The sequence below is a fragment of the Rhodotorula paludigena genome (genome assembly GCF_050403205.1).
Source record: "Rhodotorula paludigena JCM10292 DNA, Rt_paludigena_JCM10292v1_ctg37, whole genome shotgun sequence".
NCBI lineage: Eukaryota > Fungi > Basidiomycota > Microbotryomycetes > Sporidiobolales > Sporidiobolaceae > Rhodotorula > Rhodotorula paludigena.
The window spans coordinates 82044-105153 of record NW_027481421.1 but is presented as its reverse complement, the minus strand read 5'-3'; the positions used below and the strand labels follow the sequence as shown (position 1 = coordinate 105153).

General features: G+C 62.6%; 9 protein-coding genes across 9 annotated transcripts; 5 read left to right on the top strand and 4 right to left on the bottom strand.

The window, feature by feature from the left end:
- Positions 1-194: 194 nt before the first annotated feature.
- JCM10292_000297 (uncharacterized protein) lies at positions 195-2180 on the top strand (the record flags this gene model as incomplete). The annotated part of the gene is made up of 7 exons (XM_076650560.1): positions 195-373; positions 430-1047; positions 1109-1285; positions 1400-1569; positions 1659-1749; positions 1902-2042; positions 2105-2180. The coding sequence occupies 7 exons, from the start codon at positions 195-197 to the stop codon at positions 2178-2180; spliced, it is 1452 nt and encodes a 483-aa protein (XP_076503892.1).
- A 995-nt stretch (positions 2181-3175) lies between these two features.
- On the top strand, positions 3176-5371 carry JCM10292_000296 (uncharacterized protein; the record flags this gene model as incomplete). The annotated part of the gene is made up of 11 exons (XM_076650559.1): positions 3176-3360; positions 3418-3476; positions 3585-4143; positions 4208-4384; positions 4451-4502; positions 4575-4666; positions 4742-4749; positions 4805-4895; positions 5070-5136; positions 5195-5229; positions 5296-5371. 11 exons carry the CDS (start codon positions 3176-3178, stop codon positions 5369-5371), a joined length of 1401 nt encoding a protein of 466 aa, XP_076503891.1.
- A 535-nt stretch (positions 5372-5906) lies between these two features.
- On the bottom strand, positions 5907-6997 carry PSF1 (DNA replication protein PSF1; the record flags this gene model as incomplete). The annotated part of the gene is made up of 2 exons (XM_076650558.1): positions 5907-6610; positions 6982-6997. The coding sequence occupies 2 exons, from the start codon at positions 6995-6997 to the stop codon at positions 5907-5909; spliced, it is 720 nt and encodes a 239-aa protein (XP_076503890.1).
- An 888-nt stretch (positions 6998-7885) lies between these two features.
- On the top strand, positions 7886-11068 carry JCM10292_000294 (uncharacterized protein; the record flags this gene model as incomplete). Its single annotated transcript, XM_076650557.1, has 1 exon — positions 7886-11068. One exon carries the CDS (start codon positions 7886-7888, stop codon positions 11066-11068), a length of 3183 nt encoding a protein of 1060 aa, XP_076503889.1.
- Positions 11069-11402: 334 nt separating this feature from the next.
- Positions 11403-12963, bottom strand: JCM10292_000293 (sterol desaturase family protein; the record flags this gene model as incomplete). The annotated part of the gene is made up of 7 exons (XM_076650556.1): positions 11403-11478; positions 11550-11686; positions 11754-11863; positions 11929-12156; positions 12219-12401; positions 12470-12674; positions 12745-12963. The coding sequence occupies 7 exons, from the start codon at positions 12961-12963 to the stop codon at positions 11403-11405; spliced, it is 1158 nt and encodes a 385-aa protein (XP_076503888.1).
- Positions 12964-13624: 661 nt separating this feature from the next.
- On the top strand, positions 13625-15300 carry IME4 (mRNA (N6-adenosine)-methyltransferase; the record flags this gene model as incomplete). The annotated part of the gene is made up of 9 exons (XM_076650555.1): positions 13625-13647; positions 13716-13857; positions 13952-14329; positions 14388-14524; positions 14604-14668; positions 14726-14760; positions 14814-15040; positions 15099-15173; positions 15237-15300. The coding sequence occupies 9 exons, from the start codon at positions 13625-13627 to the stop codon at positions 15298-15300; spliced, it is 1146 nt and encodes a 381-aa protein (XP_076503887.1).
- A 138-nt stretch (positions 15301-15438) lies between these two features.
- On the bottom strand, positions 15439-18057 carry JCM10292_000291 (uncharacterized protein; the record flags this gene model as incomplete). Its single annotated transcript, XM_076650554.1, has 8 exons — positions 15439-15692; positions 15761-15827; positions 15934-16040; positions 16125-16814; positions 16925-17214; positions 17284-17530; positions 17634-17770; positions 17831-18057. 8 exons carry the CDS (start codon positions 18055-18057, stop codon positions 15439-15441), a joined length of 2019 nt encoding a protein of 672 aa, XP_076503886.1.
- Positions 18058-19387: 1330 nt separating this feature from the next.
- On the top strand, positions 19388-20918 carry JCM10292_000290 (uncharacterized protein; the record flags this gene model as incomplete). Its single annotated transcript, XM_076650553.1, has 8 exons — positions 19388-19487; positions 19552-19591; positions 19668-19801; positions 19870-20007; positions 20077-20200; positions 20271-20458; positions 20522-20632; positions 20695-20918. The coding sequence occupies 8 exons, from the start codon at positions 19388-19390 to the stop codon at positions 20916-20918; spliced, it is 1059 nt and encodes a 352-aa protein (XP_076503885.1).
- Positions 20919-21294: 376 nt separating this feature from the next.
- On the bottom strand, positions 21295-22919 carry JCM10292_000289 (uncharacterized protein; the record flags this gene model as incomplete). Its single annotated transcript, XM_076650552.1, has 10 exons — positions 21295-21583; positions 21676-21713; positions 21777-21909; positions 21967-22046; positions 22121-22327; positions 22390-22404; positions 22463-22518; positions 22588-22650; positions 22707-22809; positions 22866-22919. 10 exons carry the CDS (start codon positions 22917-22919, stop codon positions 21295-21297), a joined length of 1038 nt encoding a protein of 345 aa, XP_076503884.1.
- Between the last annotated feature and the right edge of the window lie 191 nt (positions 22920-23110).

Here is a 23110-nt window from a genome sequence, read left to right as displayed (position 1 = left end):
CAGGCGGGCTCCACTGCTCCCGCTGGTATCTGTCTCCCTCCTTCCCTCCCACTCGTCTCGCTCGCTCCGCTCCGTTCGCTATCTCGCCTCTTGCTTGCGCCGCGTCTCGCTGAGACCGAGTCACCCATCTACCTCTGGAGGTTTCCTTCCCGGCCGTTCAGCAATCACCCCGCCTCGATCCCCGTCTCGCCAACATGGGCACGACCATTGACTCGGGCAGTACCAAGCACTCGAATATCGACAAGGACGAGTTCGCGCATCAGACCGAGGTGCAGCGCGACCTGCCGTCCGTGGAGGAGGGCGGCGAAGCGCCCATAGTCGAGGATGCCGTTTTTGGAGAGCAGGGCGGCAAGGACACGCTGAACTACCGCACGTTCGTCGTGACACTTCTGCATTGCGCGTATGTGGGGCTGACTCGTTCTCGAGTAGGGTCGGCTGGGGCTGGTCTGCCATCATGATGGTCAAGGCGCAGCTGGGAATCGGTGTCCTCACTATCCCCTCTTCGTTCCATTCCCTCGGCCTCATTCCCGGTATCATCATCCTCCTCGTCATTGCCGTCGTCACCACCTGGACCGATATCTCGCTCGGTATCTTCAAGCAGCGTCACCCGAGCGTGTACTCGCTCTCGGACTGCGGTCGCGTCGGATTCGGCCTTCCCGGCTCCGTCCTCTTTGCCGCCTGCACCTGGCTCTTCCAGACGTTTGTCGCCGCGAGTGCCATGCTCTCCGTCTCGACCGCTCTCAACGCCCTCTCGCTGCACGGCGCATGCACGGCCATTTTCGTCGTCGTCGCCCTCATCATCATCTTCCCCGTCGCCTGCGTCCGTCGCCTCAACGAGCTCAAGGTCCTGGGTTGGATCGGTCTGGCGACAATCGTCCCGGCCATCCTGCTTGTCACGATCGCGGTTGCCGTTGGTGGCCGTCCCGCATCGGCACCTCCGACCGGCCCTCTCGACCTCGACGTCCAGCTCTTCGCATCCCCCTCATTCGCTGAGGCGATGAACGCCATCTCGAACCTGGTCTTCTCCTTCGCCGCCACGCCCCTCTAGTACGTCACGTTTGGGACCCGCCTGCCGCACATTATCGACTAACCTTACTTCCACTCGCAGCCTCCCCATTGCTTGCGAGATGCGCAACATCCGCAACTACCCGAAGGCGATCTACGTCGCCCAAGGCTTCACGACGGGCTTCTACCTTCTAATTGGCATCGTCGTGTACTGGTACGCGGGCCAGTATGTCGCCTCGCCGGCGCTCGGCACGGCCGGCACGCTCTACAAGCGCATCGGGTACGTTGCTGTCGTCTCTTTCAAACAGCGCTGCCGTCTCCGGATTCGAGCCTGCTACACTCGAAACACCCGCTTTTCGAAGCCCCCCTCGCTGACACTCGTCGGTACACACAGCTATGGTCTCGCCCTTCCCGGTCTCCTCTTCTCGGGCATCATCTACACCCACCTCGCCGCCAAGTTCATTTTCCTCCGCGTGCTCCGCGGCACTCGCCACGTCACGCACGGGACCAGGACCCACTGGATGGTCTGGCTCGGATCATGCGCGGGTTGCGCAATCTTCTCCTGTGCGTTTGCCCCTTTCGTGCACATCGCGCGATGGTAACGGTGCATGTGAGTCAGGACGGTCAAGGACTGACACTGCTTTCTGCCTCAGACATCATCGCGTCGGCAATCCCCGTCTTCAGCGGCCTGCTCGGCCTCGTTGGCGCTCTCTTCGGCACGACGATGTGTTTCAACGCCGAAGCGTACGTCTGCGTTTTCTGTCAGCTGTCCTCCCAGCTCCTCTGCGAGTTGGTCCGGTCGGGCGGAGCAGAGGAGGGACCTGTGCATTCGACTGCACCTGCCCTTCCGTCCTCTTTCTTGGCCAAAACTGACTCCTCTGTCTCTCGACCTGCAGAGCGATGTGGATGTGGGACTTCTGGGGCGACTTCCGTCGCCGCGAGACGCGCACTTGGGCGCTCACGGCCGGCATGATCGGCAACGCGCTCATCGTGCTTGTCGGTCTCCTGCTCATTGTCGGCGGTACCTATGGCTCTGTGTACGTATGGCCTCTGAACGACAGCTTCAGAAGTCTCGGACTGACCCGCTTGCTCATTTTAGTCTCGGCATCCGCGACGACTACGCTTCCGCTGGTGGTCGTCCTTTCTCGTGCGCCGACAACTCGGGCTCTGTCTAGATCTCCTCCATGCTCGTCCTCTGTCTTGTAGACTTCGTAGAATTAACAAGAATGTCCAGAATCATGCCGTCTCGTTCCTCTCGGCGCTTTCGCGTGCATGTCCAGACAGAGAATGGCATCAAACTCGAAAGAGATGCCGCTCTTCGCATTCTAGCAGGCACCACCGTCCAGATGGTGTCGACATCAATCTGCACAGGATCCGTTCGGCGCGGAAAATCGCGCAGTACGGGCACCGCTGACCCAGACACCTCTCTTTCTCCTCTTCCTCCTCCTTTCCCGCATGCTCCCGCCGCTCGGCGCTTTGAGCGCACACCCCGCGCTCGACGGGAAGGCCAGCGAGCTACTCCATCAGCCGCGCGACCTGTGCGACACCCTCCTCGCATTGTCGCTAGCTCTACCTGCCGGGTTCTCGGGCTTTCGCCCCGACTGGACGCGACAAAGTGCGAGATGGAGGGCCACAGTGGCCTTTGCCGCTGCGTGTAACGGGCGCAGAGGAGAACCAGGATTCCGGTCATTCCCTGCGGGCTGTGGCAGCTTGCGCAGCATTCCTTTGCCGCTCGAGGCGGGCTATGATTGTATCTCACGTCAATCGCTGTGACTACAAGTCATGGGACGAGTGGGGCACGTCACAGCAGCTGGCGCCCCTGGCTAAGGCTGGCTTGCTCGAAGCGTTTGCGAGCCGGGCCTCAGTCCCGAAGAGTGCCGCTCGGCCCCTCATCGCCACCCTCGCTTCGCAGGCACTTCGCTCATCGCCCCCGCAGAAGCTCGGGCATCTCTAGCGTTGCCCCTCTTCGGCACGCGGACACTCCGCTGCCGCCTCAACGCGCTCAGCTGGACGGGTGAAGAACTTTGGGCTCCGGCTGTCCTTGTATCTCGCACCCTCGCCGCGTGCTTGCTGGCTTGCTGACACGCGCCGCTGCACTGCTGGGCTGAGCCACATTGCTGCCTGAGCGCCCGCCCTCTCGCTCCTGAGACGTGCCCGAGCTTCGCGCGCCATGTCGGGCACTACCGAGATGAAGACCGGCCACAATTCGCAGCTTGGCGACAAGCACGAGAACGTGCATCAGGCCGAGATGCAGCGAGACTCGCCTACAACGCTGGAGGAAGGCGGCGAGCCTGGCCATGTCGTGGACGACGTCTTCGGGGAGACGGAGGGGAAGGGCGCGGTCCACTATCAGACGTGCGTGCTGTGCTTTCCGTCCTGAGTGCGTGCGTCGCTGATCTCACATGGAAACAGGGTGGGGTGGACATGGACAGCGGTTCTGATGATCAAGACGAACCTCGGCGTTGGCGTGCGTGAGTCGACGGTCATTCCCTGCTTCCCGCACTCGCGTTGCCGACCGATGCGCGCACCTCGATGCGCTTGCTTTGCGGACTGATGGGCTTACCTGATTTGCGACGCAGTCACAATTCCCACCGTTTTCGATTCCCTCGGGCTCGTGCCCGGCATCATCTGCCTCGTCGTCGTTGCCTGCGTCACGACCTGGACGGACATTTCGCTCGGCCTTTTCAAGCAGCGGCATCCAGATGTCTACTCTCTGTCCGATTGCGGTCGCGTCGCCTTCGGGCTGCCAGGCTCCATCATTTTCGCCGCCTGCACGTGGCTCTTCCAGACATTTGTTGCAGGCGGCGCCCTCCTATCCATTTCGACAGCTTTCAACGCCCTTTCTCTGCACGGCACTTGCACGGCGGTGTTCGTCCTCGTCTCCTTCCTGATCGCTCTTCCCATCGCGTGCATGCGCCGCCTGGAGGAGCTCAAGTGGCTCTCTTGGATCGGCCTCTGTACGATCTTGCCTGCCATCCTCCTCGTCACAATCGCCGTCGCCGTCGGGGGTCGTCCTGCCGCGGCGCCGCAAACCGGCCCGATCGACTTGGACGTCAAGCTCTTCGGATCCCCGACATTTGCGCAGGCGATGAACGCCGTCTCGAATCTCGTCTTTTCCTTCTCCGCTACGCCGCTCTAGTACGTCTGCTTATTGGTCAAAAGTCGAGACCTCCTGCTGATCGCCCGCTCTTGCTCACCGCAGCTTGCCGATGGCCTGTGAGATGCGTCGCATCGAGGACTACCCGAAGGCCATCTATGCGGCTCAAGGCTTCATCACCTCGTTCTACATTATCATCGGATCGGTCGTCTACTGGTACGCGGGCCAGTATGTCGCTTCGCCGGCACTCGGGACCGCCGGCACTCTCTTCAAGCGCATTGGGTACGCACAATCGCGCTGTACTGGCAGCACGAGGTGTCAGCCTCGCTGACATTGCTCATTCTGCAGCTACGGTCTTGCACTGCCAGGATTGATCTTTAGCGCCGTTATCTACATCCACGTGCGTATGGGCAGACTTGTCGAACCGCTGTGCTTCGAGTGTATTCACTCCTTCCCATACTCCGCTGCTCAGCTCGCAGCCAAGTTCATCTTCATGCGCACCCTGCGCGGCACCCGCCACATCACTCACGGTACCAAGACGCACTGGATGGTCTGGCTTGGATCGTGCGCGGGATGCGCTATCTTCTCCTGTGCGTCTAAAGTTTCCCCTTGATCTGAAGCTTTGCGCATGTCGCATAGTCGGGAAGGTGCCTGGGAGGCAGTAAAGTCAAGACCTAACGCGGTTTCGTGTCTGCTCCACAGACATTATCGCATCGGCAATTCCCGTCTTCAATGGCTTGTTGGGCCTGGTCGGCGCGCTATTTGGCACGACCATGTCGTTCAATGCCGAAGCGTGCGTCTCCGTCATTCGTCAACAGCTCTTGACCTCTCTGTGCAGCGAGGGAGGTTGGCGACTCTGCCTTCCCCTGCCCCGCCTCGCTCCGCCCTCTCCTGATCTATACTGAGTTCATTTGCCCGCCTCGGACAGAGCAATGTGGATGTGGGACAATTGGACCGCCTTTCGTAGCCGCGAGACCCGCACCTTGGGCTTGACGACCGGCATGATCGGCAACGCCGTCATCTTCCTCCTCGGCGTGCGTTGCCACACATCCGCAAGACGAGCTCGAGCTCTGACCCACCATGTGTTCGCAGGCCCTCGTCATCGTCGGCGGCACGTACGGCTCTGCGTACGCTCTCTTCTTCGAGATTAGGACCCTGCTCTTCGCATGACTGACTTCGCTCTTTCGCCTCAGACTGGGCATCCGAGACGACTACGCCGAAGTCGGCGGCCGACCATTCTCGTGCGCAGACAACTCGGGATCTTCCTGAGACGGCCTTTTCCGCCTCCGCTTGCATTTTGTCGAAGGCTTCCGTAGAGTATCTACTGCATATCTGCATCTGCATATCGTTGCTTCCGTGTCTGGGCCGAACGTCGACTCGCAGTAGCAAGCCAGGGGATGACGGAAATCCGTGTTGCGCAGACTCGGTGAACTTCGATCGACTGCTCGTTACAAGTCGGCGCAGCGCCGTCTCCGGAACTGCGGACATACGCCTCGCCTCCTCTTTCGATTGTCTATCCGTTTGCCGCGTACGAGGTTGCGGGGCGTGGCGAAGGGCTCGAGTAAGAGAAGATGGACGTTGTCGATTTGGCCATCCGAGAGCGCAAGGAGCGGCACACCTCATGCGAGGTCGTCCATCGCTTGCGAGTCTGTTCCGGAAGTGTGAGTCGAAAATGACGCGCAACACTCCATGTGACTGGCTGGAGACCAGGCGTACCTTGTCGCTCGCGCCGGCCCTCCGATGCGATATGTGCAGGGCTGCGCCGAGCCAACGACGCGCGCAAGTCATCTGATGCGCTCTTCCTTCACTCGATGACCTCGACGTCGCCCTTGACGATCATCGACTCGACGTCCTCGCGCGCGAGATGGTACTGCGCGCCCTGTTTGAGGTTGATGCGGTTTCCGCTCAAGAGCTCGACGTCTCCCACGTCGCGCACGACGCGCACATCGACCATGAGATCCTTTGGCGGGGCGAGGCTGGTCCCTCCGCCGAGAAGGTCAACCGCGTCCATGAGCATGCGCTCCGGCTCATCGTCGTCGTCATCGTCGAAGTGGAATGACTCGTCGCCGTCGTCGTCGCGCTTCGAGCCGTAGATGCTCGTCTTGAACGCGAGGCACAGGTCGGCGTAGCCCTTTGCGAACGCCTCGTCCGTAGTTGTCATGTTACGGCGGGTCTCGGTATCCGCGCCGAATGCGACGCTGAGGATGCCGCCGCTCTCCCAGAAGCGGTCACGGAGGACGTCGATGCGCTGCTGGTGATAGACATAAAGCGCGCGCTTGTTGCGGTTGAGGGCGAGGGCCGAGACGGTCAACTCGGCAGAGACGCCGGGGGTCGGTGCGACGCCCTGCGACCCGACGAAGGGCGCGGCCGTGTTGGTGATGGACTGCGAGAGCGAGTGAGACTCGCGAATGACGGTGCGCACGCCTGTCGTATTGTACGGGAGGAGCGTCCGCGTCTGCTGGGAACGCTGCGACTCGACCACGAGCTGCTGTGCCGAGTCTCCGAGCACTGCGCGCGTGCTTGAAGGTCAGCAGACACGGAAGAGTGGTGTGAGCGGTCTGGACGCACTCGTGCACGTATGTCAGGCGAATGAGACGCGTCGAGGCGGGTTGGAGACGAGCGTGTTCAAGAGGCGGCGGGCCGCGATACGAGGAAGGGTACGCTCTGCTGCAACCCTGCGTGTACCCTGCAAGCACTTGAGCACGCTCTCAGCCGAATCGAGCGGAGTTGACGGCGACCAACCCTTGACAGAGCGGCTCCTTGCCGCCCTCGTCACGCTTTCACCTCGCTCGAAAGACGTGCTGGAATTGCGCAAGCGTCGAGAGCGCACTACTGCACGTCCTACGCGTCTCAGGGAGCTGTCGCGCGCGATTGCGCACATTGTCTGTTCTTCATCACTTGCTTTCGATGAGGTCGATTCCTACTGCACTCCCGCAGCCAGTGGCCGCGAGAGCCGGCAGATCAGGTTGCAAGGCTCGTTCGCAGCATTGCGGGGCCACCGAGGGCTGTCTCCGATGCTCATCTCTCGTCGGACGGCTTCCTCTTCCGGTGCTGTCCCGCCTGGGCTGCCCGACCCTCCCGACCCTACCGATTCGAGAGGCTCGGCTCGGGCACTCGCTTGGCACTTGCAACGCGCTCATAACCGCTAGCACAGGGCGGTGAGGCTGTACAGTATGGGTGGTGACGACGGAGACGCGACGACCCGTTCCTCGTCGGCATCCAGTCCCAGTTGCTGCGACGGCAGGGAAGGCAACTCATGCTGGATGATCTGCAGAGGACAAGAGATGCAGCGTGGCCGAGCAGCGCAGCAGTCTCGGACACTCGATCAGCATTCTTCGCCGTTGGAAACCTTCGCGCGACCCGACGCGCCTCGCGTGCGATCTCCAGATTGTTGCTCGCAAAGCCAGCATGCTGCTTTCTCCTGCACACGCTCACTGCCGACGAAGTGCTGCTACTGTTGCGCGTCGCGCTTGTTTGCCTGCTGGATCGGGCATCGCACGCTTCAATCCTCTCGGCTCGCTAGCAGCATCTTCGCAGCCAGGACAGGTGCGCATCGCACCGCCCACGCCGCCCTCGCTCGACGCCGCAATACTGACCTGACCGCGTAGCAGACCCGTAGACGTCTTCAACTTGTCGAAAACATCAGTGTCCACGCCGCTCGACGCCCCCGACGCCGCAAAACTGGGTACGTTGTCGCGAGTTCTAGCCAAGCAAACACATGTTGACGCGTCTTTGGCAGACTCTCCAGAGCATCCGTACTTCCCATACCCGCTCGCATCCACGATGCGCGCCAAGAAGCCCGCAGCGCGACGACCAAGTGTCCCGCCCGTCGAGGACCCGTTCTACGTCGGGCCTGCGGCATCTCCGACGACGGCCTCGTCGCCTTTCAGCGCGGCTGCATTCGACCAGTACATGGGGCTGGGTATCCAGAATGCACAGTCTGCGCGCGCGGTCGGCGCAGCGAAGGAGGCGAGCGGGAGCGGTCTCGGCAAGAAGCTCTTGTCGTTTCCCTGGACGCGTCAGGACAAGAAGCACGCCGTTGCACACCAGCAGGAGATCGCCGATGAGTCTCTAAGCCGCTCGTCGCGTGCGGACGGCGCGCCGCCTGCTTCCCCCGTCCTCCAGGCCACCGCTTCGCTCCCTCTTGGCTTCCCGGCCCCTCCACCAGCGACACCCGCCGACGTGCTTGCACGGGCGCGACAGCATCCTTCCTTCGCCGCCATCACTAAGCATGTGCCCGGCCACCCGCAGAGCAATTCGTCGCTGTCGACGATCCGCACGACCTCATCCTTCGCCTCGACTGCCCTCTTCGTCTCGAGTGAGGACGGCGACTGGTCTGAGGCAACAACGCTCTCGCTCACTTCGTCGCCCGAGAGCGGTCGCGACTCGGCCGGCGAGAATGGCACGCCGTCGCACTTGCGAATGTGGCGCGTCAAGGGGCTCAAGGCGGAGCCGCCGTCGACCCTGCCCGACATTGCCGAGCGCGAGAACGAGGCGCGCATGAGCATCTACGACGGTCTCGCGCCCTCGAGCGGGTACAACACACCCTTACGGCGCAATTCGACGCCGGTGCCGTCGGCCGTCGCTGCGATGCTTGCGGATCCCGAGACGCCGCCGCGCCCGAAGCGCTTCTCGACCTCGAGCATCAAGCCATCGTCCCCGTGCTCGCCACTCGATCTCGAGCGCGAGAAGGCAATCCGCGTCGAGCGTGCTGAGCAAACGCGCGCTTCACCCGGCGGCTCGCCTGGCGGAGGTGCCGACGCAGATGACGAGGTCTCGCCCCGGCCTGCTCGCCGCATCTCGATGCGCCGCACCAAATCTCAGGATCTCCTGCTCGAGTCGCCCCGCGCGGCAAGGCGCTTCTCGCCGTCGATGCGCATCCCGTCGATCCGCTTCGAGGGCATCTCGATGGAGTCGGTCTTTGCCGAGGTCGAGGAGAAGGTCAATCGCGAATTGGCGGGCGTGCGGTCGGCGGAGAAGACCTCGCCCCGGCTGGCAAAACAGGCGAGGCGGCGAACTCGCGTGCTTAGCATCGCGCAGCCGTCAAGCCCGACTCGCGAGCAGCCGGACGCCTCGGCGCCTCTCGTCGTGCTCGAAGCACCCGAGTCCGAGCCTTGGACGCCGACTGTGCCGGAGGCGCCTTCGCAGTCGCCCTCGCTCGACTCGCTCGGCAGCGGCGCGAGCTCTCCGCGCCTTCCGCTCGACGTACCTCGCCCGCGACCCTTTCCTCGCCGCACCTCTTCGCGTCCGGCGCCGCTCAATGTCGAGGCCGCAAACGCAGAGCCGGCGTGGGCGCCGCGATCCGCCCCGTTGCAGGCGCCCGCGCCTCTGTGGTCTCCTCCCGCCGACGCGACTTTCGCGTACAAGCCGGTCGAGCAGCCGCAGCTGGCGCTCATCTCGCCGCCGCTAGCGGGCGCGTTCTCGCCGACGACTGCGACGTCTTCGAGCTTGTCTCCACAGCTCGCCCCTTCCCCCATCCTCGGCGAGCCGTTTACATCGGAGCCCTCTCCTTCCCTCAGCACGGCGTCGACGGCCACCTTCCGCCCCTGCGACATCCCCGAGCTGCTCGTTTGCCCGCCGTCCCCGCCACAGCAGGCGAAGCAGTCGACGGCGACCATCTCGCGCCCGCTACGCCGCCAGTCGCTGCAGTACGTCCCGCAGCGGCCGCAGCCGTCACCACCGCTGCACCGAGCTAGCACGCCAGTCCCTGCACCTTCACGCCGCGCTCCACCGCGCCCGCTCACGATCATCAACGGCCAGACCAAAGTGACGGTTCTGCCGGAGAAGAAGATGGTCCGGGTCTCGACGCGCGCGAGCAACAAGCGCGCGAGCGAACGGCCCCGCACGTCGATGCATGCGACGTACTCGCCGATCCCGCAGGTGCAGGTGACACCGCCGCCGCCGCCTTCTCCGTTCCTTCCGTCGGTCGAGGAGGAGGTGGAGGAGGAGCAAGTCGCCGAGTCGACGACTCCGCCCGTTTCGCCGCCGCTGCCCTGCTTCATCACCAAACCCTACCGACCCGCCTCAGTCCTGCGGACCGACTTCCATCCAGCTCTGTCTACCCTCAACGTGGGCCACCAGACGGTCGACGAGGACTCTTCCGATTGCGAGGAGTCGCTGCACAACATGCTCATGCGCCTCAACCGCCCGCATACTCCGCCCGCACCCGCTGCAGCGGCAGCGCACGACGACGAAGCCGCGCAGCCGTCGACGAGCAGCAGCAAGGGCTCGCTCTCGCTCACCGAACTCGCTCTCGAGCTGCACACGACGTCGCACAACCGGCTATCGATGCTCGCGCGTGAGATGGGCGCCGCCGTCTCGACCAAGGAGAACCTGGCACCGTCAGTCGATGCGCCGCGCAGTCGGTCGCCGACGCCGACGCCGCGAGACCCGTCGAAACGGTACTCGAGGCTGTACGAGGCGGGCAGCAACCCGCTCCTCGCCTTCGCGCCAAAGCCGTTGTCGCCAAGCGTGATGCACCAGTCGCTCGCGCCCCAGTCGGAGGCGGGGACTGGCGGACCGGGCAACTGGTCCTCGTCAGACGACGATGCGTTTGATGCGATGCCAGACGTGCCACTCGAGGCGGACGAGGGCAACGTCGACCTCGACGACGAGCTCGAGCGCACGCTTGCCTCGCTCGTGAGCGACCAGGAGCTGTCGTCGTCGTCGTCCATTTCGTCGGCCTTCTCTTCCAACGACTCGTCTGCCATGCCGCCGACGCGCCGCCGCAGCAGCTCGAGGCACAGGTCGACCGACTCGGCCTCGACGATCGACCACGCGCACGACGCGAAGGCCGTCGACACCGCTCCAGGGCCAGACAACTCATCGATTTCCCGCAGCGGGAGTCACTCGTCCGACCTGACCGACTCTTCGTACGACTCTGCCGACCTCGACGAAGGGATCGTCTGTCTCGGCGAGCGCGTCAGCTGCATGTACAACGTCGGCGTCATCGGCATGGCCATGTGAAGGACTGACGAAGGTCCCGCGCTGGTCGCGGGAACACGTGCTTAATTCCCTCTCGCTTTCCGCTTCGTTGTCTATACCTCACTCTGTACAGCCGTTATTTCGCTGATTGCCAATCGAGTTGAAACTCCCGGATTCTGCGCGGTGCCTGTCCAGCGAGGCGCAATGATCATGACAAGACATGTAGGTAGCCGAGAAGCTCTACAACGGGGTTACGAGGTGACAACGTGCAATAGTGGGAGAATGTGACGTATACAACGTGGAAGGATGGGGACGTTACGAGGTCTGTACAGGAAGGTGAGGGGATGACGGCCGATGGGCGCGAGAATCCGCGCCCTTACATGCCGTACGTCTCGATCCGCTCGGCGCAGGTACCGAAGACGCGGTCCCAGACGCGCGACTGCTTGCCGTAGCTGCAGAGACGGGCAAAGCGGGCATCAGCCTCGACGTCACGCAGGCGCAAGGAAAGAGAGGATGGACGTACTTCTTGCCCGACTTGCCGAAGCGGTGGTGGAGGTCGTGGTCCTCAACGGCGAGGCCCATGCCGACAGTCTCGAGCGGCCACAAGACTGGGTGGCACCAGTGCGCGCGGACGCCCGAGTGACCCATCATCTCGACGTACTGCGCGCGAGCAAGAGCGAGTCAGCCTGAGACGGCCAAGAAAAGGCGGTGAGCGGAGAGGACGCACGATGGTGTAGCACAGGGTCATGTATCCCTCGCTGAAGGTCATAGGAACGATGGCCGACGAGAGGAACGGAATGAGGAAGACCTCGAGGACCTCCTGCCACTCTTCGGCGACTAGATGATGGCGAAGAGAGTCAGTGGCAAGCCCATGCAGACGCTCGCTGAGGATGTCTACGTACGAATGGCAAGGATGGCAGTCGGATGCTTCGTCGTGTGGTGGTGCTGGTGGATGAACCACAGCGAGTCGATCTCGTGCGACGCGCGGTGGTACACGTAGAAGAAGTAATCGAGCGTGAGCTCCCACGCCGCGAGGCGCAGCGGGTACGTCCAGGTGAACGAAGTGAGGGGCTCGACGTTCTTGTCGTAGTCCAGCCAGAATGCAATGCCCGTGCGAATGAACATGTAGGCTGTGTGGATTCGCAAAGTCAGCACGACGAGGCACCAGGCACCTGTACGAGGCACGACGTACCGGTGACACCGTAGGCGAGGTGCTTGACCGACTTGTCCGGCGTGCGGTCGCGACCGATTTGCTTCTCGTCAAACGTGCCCAGCTTGACACAGTGAGACGACAGGCGGTTCATGACTTGCAACGCGAAGCCGATGAACGATAGAACGTAGAACGGATACGCGAGGGCGAAGGGCCACTTGTACTCTGTTGCGAGCCGATTGCGAAGGTCAGTTGTGCAACAGCGGAGCGAGTATGGTGCAAAAAGGACGCACGAGGGAATGCCCAGTAGGCGAGCTGGTGCAGGACGATGGGCACCATGCCTCGCGTGAGGACGAAGACGTTTTCCTTCCAAGCGGGCTGGATAGGAGGAGGTCCCCGGTCGATCGAGTCGTCCTTCAGCTCGTGCATTGTAGTCGGGCAGGTCGCGAGGTCACACAGGCGCTCGGCCCAGCTCATCTCGGAGCGCTTCTTGAGATGCTGCGATGCAGGGCCGGGCAAAGTACTGTCAGGCCTCGAAGCGTGACCGATACCGACTCGGAGAACGCACGAAGGTCGAGGGTGGCCGGCGGTCCACTTTTTGCTTGGTCGTCCTTGGTGTCGGCTGGCCAGCAGGGCGCTCTGGGTCGGTCGCGTACGAGATGGGCGTCTCCGACGCATTCGAAGAGTCGTCCGAATCGACAGAAGAGGACGAGTTGCGGCGGTAAGGTTGCGAGACCTTGTTGTCGCGGGGCGTGAAGCCCGATACGAGGGCAGCGGCAGAAGTCATAGCGTGCTCTGTGCGAGTGGAAGGAGCGGAAGAGAAGACCGAACAGCGAGCAGGAAAGTCGACCACAGCAGGTCGCCGGGTTCGCCGGCCAAGTGCGCAAGATGGAAATTCACACGTGGCCGCTTCGGCGCCACTTTGTTCGCGTACGTCGTGATGCAGGGCTTCTGTAAAAGATCTGCAAATCACCCAGGAGGCTCTGCGGATCGCGTGGCGGCTGCAGAGCAGAGGAACAAAGTCGCCGTCGCGCTCGTCGCGCTTTTCCCGCGTTGCGAAGCAGTCCGGGCAATGTGCAGTTCGCACTTAACGAAGTGTTCCTCCGTCAGCAGCTTTGCCGAGGGGCTCTGCGCTTACTCGCGCGAGACGGAGAGTCGTCGCTCGTGTCGAGTAGGTTCGCCAGCCTATGCGGCTCGCCAGCAGCGGGGAAGCGCGATGTATTTCCCGTGTGACTACACAGCTTTGGAAGCACAGCATGCTCCGGCCGAGCGCTGTAAGGAGGAGCGAGCGGAAAGAGGGGACGAGCGGTGAAGGCCGGAAACTGATGAAGCGGTTGCCCGCCGGCAACAGCGCGCACCGTGCCAGGACTAGCTACGGACAGCTCTGAACTGCTCTAGCTCGAGCTGGGAGACACCAGCGAGCTATCTACTGCTTCGGCGCACTCGCCATGTTCGGGGTCGCTCAGGTGGGGTCAGTCCCGCTTCCTCACGTCGACCAGCTCGGATCTCGAGGCTCAACCGTCCACGACGACGATTCAGATGGGCGTCTGACCCCGTCGACGATCCACCGAGGCCGCAAGAATCGGTCGACGCACGTCCCTCGGCATCGTCGTCCTCGACCTCCTCCCCGACTTTGACTTACGAAGAACGTGTCCAGCGCGCAAAGATTTTGCGCAAAGCTGTGAGCTCTGGACTGCCTGCGCGCAATTGCAGAAGCAGCCTGCTGCGCGAGTGCGCTGGTCTTACTCGCTCGAGTTGATCCCGTTCTCGCGCAGTTTCCTCTCGCTCGCCCCTTCGTCACCATCTGCACCTCGACGACACGCGAGCTCTGCAGCGACGGCGCCTCCTGCCCCAACGTGCACTTCGTCCGCGCCCTTCGCCCACACACGGAAGCATCGCTTGGCGACTGCTCGTACCTCAATACCTGCCACCGCAACGAGTGTCGCTACGTGCACTGGATCATCGAGGACCCGATCAACGCGCCGGAATCACGAGTAGAAAAGCGGAACGGCGGAGCGGAAGCGCCGGAGTCGCAGCCGGACGATCCTCTCCCGCCTCAATGGATCAACGCCGACCTGCGGGAGCTCGACGTCACGGTCCTGGGCAAGTACGACGTCGTCGTCGCAGATCCGCCATGGGCCATCCACCAGGAGGTACGGGTGCTCGAACAGCTCGTGGAAAGTTCGCGACTGACTCCTGCGCGCATCTCAGCTCCCGTACGGCACGCTCACGGACGACGAGATGATGCGGATGCCCGTCGGCGCGATGCAGGACGAAGGTGGTCTACTTTTCCTGTGGGTGACGGGGCGTGCGATGGAGCTTGGTCGGGAATGCTTGAAGGCATGGGGGTGCGTACGAGTCGATCGACGCTGTTGACAGTCGCCGCGGCACGATGCCGTGCTCATCTGCTGACCTCTCAATTTACAGCTACGAGCGTATTGACGAGCTAGTGTGGGTGAAGACGAACCAGCTACAAGGCCTCATTCGCACAGGTCCGTTCCGACAGCAGCGCTTTCAGGAGGCTTCCGGCTGACCGAGTCAAGTTACAGGTCGAACCGGTCATTGGCTGAACCACTCCAAAGAGGTTCGGTGCAATCCTCTCCGTGAGACGCTTAGACTAACCATGCTGTCCCGCAGCACTGTCTCGTCGCCGTCCGCAAATCCCTCACCGATCCCTCCGCGCCGCCCGGTCTCCCCTCATGGTTCAACAAGGGCCTTGACACCCAAGTTCTGCTCGCCGAGGTGCGCCAGACGTCGCGCAAGCCCGACGAGCTGTACGATATCATCGAGCGCATCGTCGGCGGGAGGGCAAAGGGGAGGAAGGTCGAGCTGTTTGGACGAACGCACAACTTGCGGCCCGGATGGTGCGTTCGATTTCCTTTGTGTGCAGGTCCTCAGACTTAGATATTCGCCGTGACGCAGGTGGACGCTCGGCAACCAGCTTGGTGACCGCGATCAGGTCTTCGAGCCCGAGGTCGTCGCCAATTTTGCTCGCCGGTGCGTGACCCACTCAAGTACCTCGCGAGTTGACTCTGGACTAATTCGGGCTTTTTCGGTCAGCTACCCGGAGAAGCGGCAACCCCTTCTCGACCCAAAGACACTCGCGCCCGTTCCGCTCGTCTAGACAGACCCTTTCCTCAACGCCTATCGACGCGTGCATCCCGCCAGCTGGTACTTTCTGCATGTAGCCAATGCAACCGCAATCACGCTTGCTCTCCCGAAAAGAAGAACCATCAGACTTTGATTTGCGAGAAGACGGTGTCTATGCGCTCGCGTCGATCCCCCACGCCTTGCGGTACCACTCGAGCTCCTTCTCCATCGCGCGCTTCCTGCTGTCCTTGCCGCGGAACCCGTGCCCCTCGCCCTCGAACAGGAGCATCTCGGCGACGCCGCCGTTCTTGCGGATCTCGTCGAGCATGGCCTCGGCCTGCGACGGCGGGACGACGCGGTCCTCGGTGCCCTGGAGCAGCAGGAGCGGCGCGGTGATCTGCGAGGCTTTGTACAGCGGCGAGCGGTCTGCGGGTGGCCGAGCGCCGATCAGCTGGGCAACGGCGTGGGGTGCGCGAAGCGGTGAGGAGACTTGCCGTGGTAGATCTCGGGGACCTCGGCGGGCGTTCCGCCCATGAGGCGGAACAGATAGTTTGATTCGAACTGTGATAGTGCGACAAGAGCGGGAAGGGGAAGGCGGGAAGGAAAGGTCGCCGGTCAGGCTCGTTCATGCCGATTCGCCGCGAGCGGGAAGGCATGCGCAACTGACCTTGTGCGTGTCATCGGCGAGGAGCTTCATGTCCGAAATGCCGTAGCTGGACGTCCCCGCAGTGAAGACCTTGCTGTCGGTCAAGCTGGCGAGGACCGTGAATCCACCTGTCGCGCAGTACCGGTCAGGTCAGGAAAGGTCCGCCCAATTCATGCACGCATGCACGCAGGATGGCACAGCAAGAGACGCACCAGCCGAGCCTCCCGTGATGGCGACCTCGTCCTTGTCGACCTTTCCCTCCTTGACGAGGTGCTCGACGCACGCAATCGTGTCCTTGACGTCGACCTCGCCCCACTTGCCCGCAAGCCGCTCGCGGTACTCCTTGCCGTAGCCCGTGCTCCCGCCATAGTCGACGTCGACGAACGCGAATCCGCGCGAGGTGAAGAAGGCGACGAGCCAGTCGAGGCCGCGGCGCGCCGAGGCGGTCGGCCCGCCGTGGCATCGCGCGATGAGCGGCGGAGCGCTCGAAGGAGGGCCGGAGTGCGTCGCTGAGGCAGGAGGGTAGTAGACTGCGTACGCGGACGTGCCGTCGAACGTCGGGTACGAGATCTTCTCGCCGCTCGAGACAAAGCCCGCATCGACGGCTGCCGAGGAGGATAGCTTAATGACATCCTCCTGAACGCCCTCGGACGCGCTCGACGCTGATGCGGGAAGCGTGAGGAGCGCGACGAGGGCGGGAGAAGCGGCGGGAGAGGCCAGAATCGCAACTTCGGTGGGCGAGACGACATCGAGGGCTGAGATCGACACGTAGGGAGTTGAAACGGTGTACGAAGTGCCGTCGTCGAGCGAGATGATGCGCAGGTCGCCATTCGAGGCGTTCGAGATCCAAGTGGACGGTGAGAGCGGACCATGGGTCCGCTGCCCGAAGACCCAATCGGGACCTGTTGGACTCACGAGTCAGCTTTGACGTCAACCTAGGCTCGAGCCAGAAGTATGCAGCCGAAGGCCGCGATTTGGGAAGTCTAGACGGAAGCGGGAGCGAGCAGCTTACCGCCAATGTCTGCCCCCGTCAGCTCCTGCAAGACCGGCTTGACTTCCTTGTTGCCCTCGGGCTCGTACTGGTAGAGCTCGTAGAAGCCCGTGCGGTCGCTGAGGAATACGAGCTTCTCGGGCTCGCCTTCGCGAGCGAACGCCCAGCGCGGCTGGCTCACGCTCTCGACGTTGCCCGACGCGCCTGCCACCTTGGTCGCCGAGCCGGGGACGATAAGCTCCGAAACATTGACGGTGCCATCGGCGTTGTGGGCGACCTCGGCGACCCAGAGTTCCGAGCCTTCCCACGGCCTGCCGAAAGTCAGGATCAGCGAGCGAGACCATCTCAAAGTGCTGGGTGAGGGTTCGGACGATACGCACATGTCAGGGTGTGTCCACTGGACCCAGCAGATATGCTTGCCCGAGGGAGACCAGCGCCCGGCAGCGTAGAAGTCGGTCCCGCTCGCCACCGTGTTGACCGCTGGTCCCGCCGAGCCGCTCGACAGGACGACGAGCGAGTTAACGACGGTTGCGGGCGTGTCATTGGTGTGGTCCTCGAGCACGGCGAGGGTGATGCCGGGCTGTGCAGGGTGCGAGGCGAAGTCGGCAAAGCGGTTCACGGACGATTCTGCATAGGTGCGATGTCAGCAGGTAGTCAGACGCGGTGCCTGATGAAGGGGGGCTCTGCGCGGGAGTGCAGAGAAGCGTAGTATTGGAACAGGTAGACGAACGGGGCGTGATTCGCTCTGGTTCGTTCCAAGTGCCGTCGTCGCGGCGCTTGACGCGATACGCGGGGCCTTCGACGGCGTCAAAGATGATGCTGCCGTCGTTCTCGAATGTCCACGCTCCGCCTCCATACTCGTGAACCCTGTCAACCGGCGCATGAGATGAGCGAGACGAGTGTGAGCCGGCGAGGGAGAGAGCGCACCTCGATCGTGCGTTCCACTTTGCGTTAGGAAGGACCTGCTCGTGGGTGCCCTGTGCGGACTGTACGACGAGAGCGTTCCTGCCCTTCTCCTCTGGGCGGCCTTCGAGCCAGGCGAGGGTGCGGTTCGGCCCCACCATCGGCTCTGCGAGGACGACGGCCGACGAGAGCACGAGGTCGGTCGTGACGGGCGAGGGCCACGCGCCCCACGGTGCGGCAGTCTTGGCCATTCTGCTCGTCGCTAGCGTGCGTGCGAGGCGAGCGAGCATCCAGAGGTCGACTCTGCGCACCGCGACCACGCGGGTTCACCTCGAGCCTCCACCGACATTCTTTGACTCGCAGAGAGTCGCACGCTTTGTGCTGACTGCCGCTGCAAGAGACTGCGCCCTGAGCTTCCAGCGCCCGCTCTGATTCGCCCGCTGAGCGCCGCCGAAGCTTATCTCTCGCTCGCTCAAATCGGACACGGAGGCGCAGGCGGCGTCCGAGAGCGCCCGTCAGTAGATTTTAGGCACTACCTATGCATCCGCGTTGCAACCTGTACGATAGCCCGCGCTCTCCCCTCGCGCGGGCACTGCTGCTCGACACTTCTTCCCGCCCGCTCTTCGCTTCTTGCCGTCGCTCCGTGAGACTTCTTGAGCTATCTTCCAACGAGAGCAGTCCAGAACAGTGACGCTCGGCGAAGAACCTCATGCGCGGCTGCGTCGCTCATCTCGACAGCGCAGAAAACGCGCATCTCTGGTTCGTCCGCAGGTTCTCCCGCTGCTTCCAGTTTCGGCGCCGCTTATATCGGGCAGACAGATGCTCCCGACCATACAGAGCAGTTATGAGGCTCGTGGAGAAGCTGCACCGTCGCCTTCGCCCGCCTCGGAGTGCTGATGACCATAGTCGCGCCATCGTCATGACGGATGGCGAATCGCCCCCAGCGCGAAGAGGCACATTCGCGCTCTTCTTTTTCCCCTCTCACGCACGTTTTCTTACGCCTGGGCAGCATGGCCGGGCCTGCGTCCCCAAGCCTTCGTGCTACTCGGCAGTCAACGCTCTTGACAGTAAGCCGCTCGCAGTATCCTGCGTGCACTTTTCCCCTTGGTCTGGCGCCCACGGCCCAGTCTCACTCGTGTGCCCCACGGCTCATCGATTATGCGCACGTCGGCGAAGCAGAGTCAGCAGCTGTACGGCCACTCGCATTCGCAGGATGGGCCTTCCCAACCACACACCTCTTTGCCCGTTTCGCTTTGTCCCTCGCTGTTCACGCTACCGGGGCAGTCTCACCAGCTTTCTTGACTTTGCCGCTGCTCCTGCATGGCCTTTCAACCGGCTCTGACCACATATGCTGCTGATCGCCCGTCGCCGGCCTGTATGCGCTCCTGACCATGCGCGGGTCCGCGCAGCTTTCCGACCAAGTGCCTGCGCTAGGCGACGGGTCGAATGCCAGGTGTTCGCTGGGCCGCGAGGTCACGGGAACGCAGCGGGTCCACCTCCGCCTCTTGCTCCTTCTCCTCCCTCTCCCTCCTTCTCCTCCACACCTCCCCGCATCCTTCAGCCCCAAGACACACCAACAACATGCAGAAGGTCCCTCAGCAGTTCCGCGCCGCCCAGTTCACCCAGCGCGGCGGCGAGCTCGAGATCAAGGAGACGAAGCTTCCGCAGCTTCACTCGGACGGTGCGTCCACTTCGCCCGGAGCAGCACCGGAGCAGCACTACTCACACGCTCAACTCTCCCACAGAGCTCGTCATCAGGGTTCAGGCATGCTGCCTCGGCTCGACGTGCGCACACTCTTCTTCCTCCTCGCCGCTGACGTTTAGAACTCGGAGCCTGACCCGGACCTTCCGCCCGGCGCAGCGACGAGCTCCTCAAGTTCGACCTCCTCCCCGACCTGCAGTACCCTCTGATCCCGGGCGCCGCGGTCGTCGGCGTCGTCGCTCAGACTGCGCAGAAGGGCCAGCAGCAGTTCAAGGAGGGCGACCGCGTCGCTGGTGCGCGCCTTTCCCTCCTCCATCTTGCTGGAGATACTCTGTCTGACGCTTCTGAGCGCATGCGGCAGCCATCACGGGCTGCGGCGGCCTCGCCGAGTTCTGCCGCGCCAACGAGGCCATGTGCGTCAAGCTCCCGCAGCAGTTCCACGAGGGCGAGCGCCTCGTGCAGGCTCCCACCATGACCTGGGATGCCGGCCGCGTGTGGAGTGCGTTCCCTCTCCCTCGCTTCGCCGAATTGCCGGGCGAAGCTGACCTTGCGTCGCCTGTTCTCGCAGCTGCCCACCACCGCTGCACCGAGGCCGAGAAGCGCATGGACAAGCACGAGCGTGAGATGGTGCGCGAGATCAACGAGCGCATGGGCTTCAAGGGCGACGGCGTCATCGTCGTCTATGGCGAAGGGTGCGTTTCTCACTTCCTCCCCCTCTCCTTTCGTCGACACAAAGCTGACTCGCTCGCTTCCTGCTCGCAGTGGCTTCGCTCGCCTCGCGCTCGACACGCTCAAGAAGGCCAAGACGAGCCGCAAGCTCATCCTCGTCGCGACGTCTGACAAGTGGAAGGCCAACGACTACGGTCTCAAGGACGACGAGGTCCTCTGCATCAACCAGCACGACGTCCGCAACGAGCTCAAGAAGCGCGGCGGTGCGCACGGCATCGTCTGTGAGTCTTGTTCTCTTTCGTCTGCCTCGAGCGTCACTGACCCTGCGCTCGCTTTCTCTAAAGGCTGCGACATGCCGCGCGAGGGCCTTGAGGCGCTCCTCGACGGATGTCGCTACCACTCGACTATCGTCATGATGTCGCCGCGCCGCGACGAGGGCATGGAAGTCCCCATCGGTGCGTTCCCTCCTCGCCTCCCTTCCTCCCACCTCCGCTCACTCTCCCTCTCGTCCGCGCAGCCAACATCCTCGCCAAGAGCATGACGCTCCACGGCTCGCCCGTCATGACGCACTCGGACCTGCGCGACGTCCTCTCGTTCGCCGAGCAGCACCGCCTCGAGGCGCCGACGCGCGCGTTCCGCTTTGACGAGAACGAGGTGCGCGAGGCGTGGCAGGCCGTCGAGAGCCGCGACAAGTGGAAGTGCTCGGTCGTGTGCTTCGAGCAGCAGCAGGGCATGCGCTAGGCATCTCTCTCGGAGTAGGGCGTGTGTTTTCTGGCCGCCCTCCCTCTCGCATCTTGGGTAGCTTGTCGTCGTCGTCGTCCGTGGTTCTCGCTTTTCGCAACGCTGCCTGTGTGTGCCGTCTCCTACGAACGACTGATACGGTAAGAGCGAGGAAAGCGCGAGCACTGCAACAGTTGCGCCAGCTTCGGCGCGCAAGGGACAGAGCAGGTGCAGCTACTCTGGATAGGTAGTCGAGAAGCGACTTCGATATAGTGATATAGTAGTCGCGAAGTCCATGCGAGCGGTTCTGCATGAGCCGTGTCGAGGAGGAGAGGAAAAGTGCAGGGACGAAGAACCGGCGGTACGAGGGAACGTGTGTTTGCGAGACAGAGCTTGTCTACGTGCGTTCACCGCCGTAGCCCCACTGACGCCCTGCATTGGCGGGAGGCGGCATGTGCCGCTTGTGACGGCCGGGGTTGTCGCGGACCGTGCCCAGTTCTGCCGCACCGTCATGCCGCTCCGCGGTCCATCTGCCCGTGACAGCACTCGGCTCACTGCAAGCGGTGTCGGTGCCGTTGATGTATCGCGGCGGCCAGACAAAGACAAAGAGCGTCATGCTGACCCAAAGTGGTGCAGCGTCAAAGAGGTACAGCCAGACCTCGTTTTGAGCGATCGTGCCGAAAAAGCTGGGTACGAGGATGACCGTCAATTCAAAGCGCAAAGTGTGCTGACTTGATACGCAGGGGCAGGCGAGCTGAGTTGAATGAGGCACACGCACCCATCGGCCTGCTCAATGAGGCGGAAGACGCTGCGGATCTGCAAGCAATGCACTGTTGCGTCAGCCGTCGTCGCAAGCTGTTTCAGGTCTCGGAAGCGTACCATGATGCCAATGCAGCTGAGTGCAAGCACGACAAGGAGGAGACGGAGGTCGTCCACTGATTGCTTCGAGTAGAAACGCGACGGGCTAGATGTTTGCGAGTGAGACCGGTATACTTGCGGGAACTGCTTGCGCCTGCGACCAGAATCTGTCAAGTCCGATTCGCAAGGCGGCCTGAGAGAGTTGACGTACAGGCGGCGCCGGAAGACAAAAAGGAGGACGCAAAAGAGGCTGAAGGAGACGAGCGCGAGGGCCAAGCCCGCGAGCGCGATCTACTTACATACAAAAAAGAGTTGTCAGTCTTGCGCATTATTGGGAGACGATTGATCAGGCAAATCACACGCACCTTTTGGCCAGGAGACCCAAGCTTTCCGCCGACGATGACCAGGATTGTGCCAGCCGTCTGAGCGCAGAACGTCACGACGTCCGAGAGGACGAAGATCCAAACGATGCCATTTGCAGGAATGAACAGGCAACGCCGTGCAACGTCGGGTCCGACTGCCCGCGCGATGTGCTTGAGCAGGACGTAATCGTTGGCCAGAAAAGCGCAAGGCTGGAAGAGAAGGGCGCCAGAATGAGCAGACATTCTGCTATATGCAAAGAGGCTTGGCGTACGGTTAAGAAGGTGAACTGCACGTCATGGCGGAATCAGTTGACTGAGCTAAGTGACCTTGTGCGGCTTACGCACCAGGAATTGCCACGCATAATTGTCCGACATGCGAATTGCGAAACCGGTGGTCATACCTGAGCAAGCAAGCAGGAAGAAATAGAGTCAGCACAGCGCATCTCTACTGGCTCGAGTAAGAGCCGTACAGGTCATTCCGACGGTGAGGGGGAGCATGTAGGAGCGCCGACCCGACCGAAAATGGAAGTAATCTGGCCAATGCACGTGCATCAGTGTCGGTCAGCTTCGCCCGAGAGAGCGTCCTCACGGAACCAAAGCATCAATGTTGATGCGAGGTAGAGGATGAAGAACAGGACGGCAGGGCCTTTGCGGAGGTGGATGCCACGTTCCTCCGCTTCGTGGTTCGCGGACTGGCGAGCGAGTCGACGTCAGCTGTGCAACAAAAAGCGTCGTGGACGGTTCGCACCTGAGCAGCAACGAGTGACGGCGAGCACACCGCCAACACGACGGCGAGCAGCATACCAACGGACAGCGCCATGGCAATGTAGACGGAAGCAGTGGAGAGCAGGAGACCAACATGGTGAAGCGCCGGCCAAAAGTGATGCGCTCAACGAGAGAGACCGGTACATAGCGACCAGCGGAAGCGAAGCCGACCTCGCGCCTCGAGTGAGACACTGATGAAAATGCGGACCTCATTGCCGCGCCGACAAG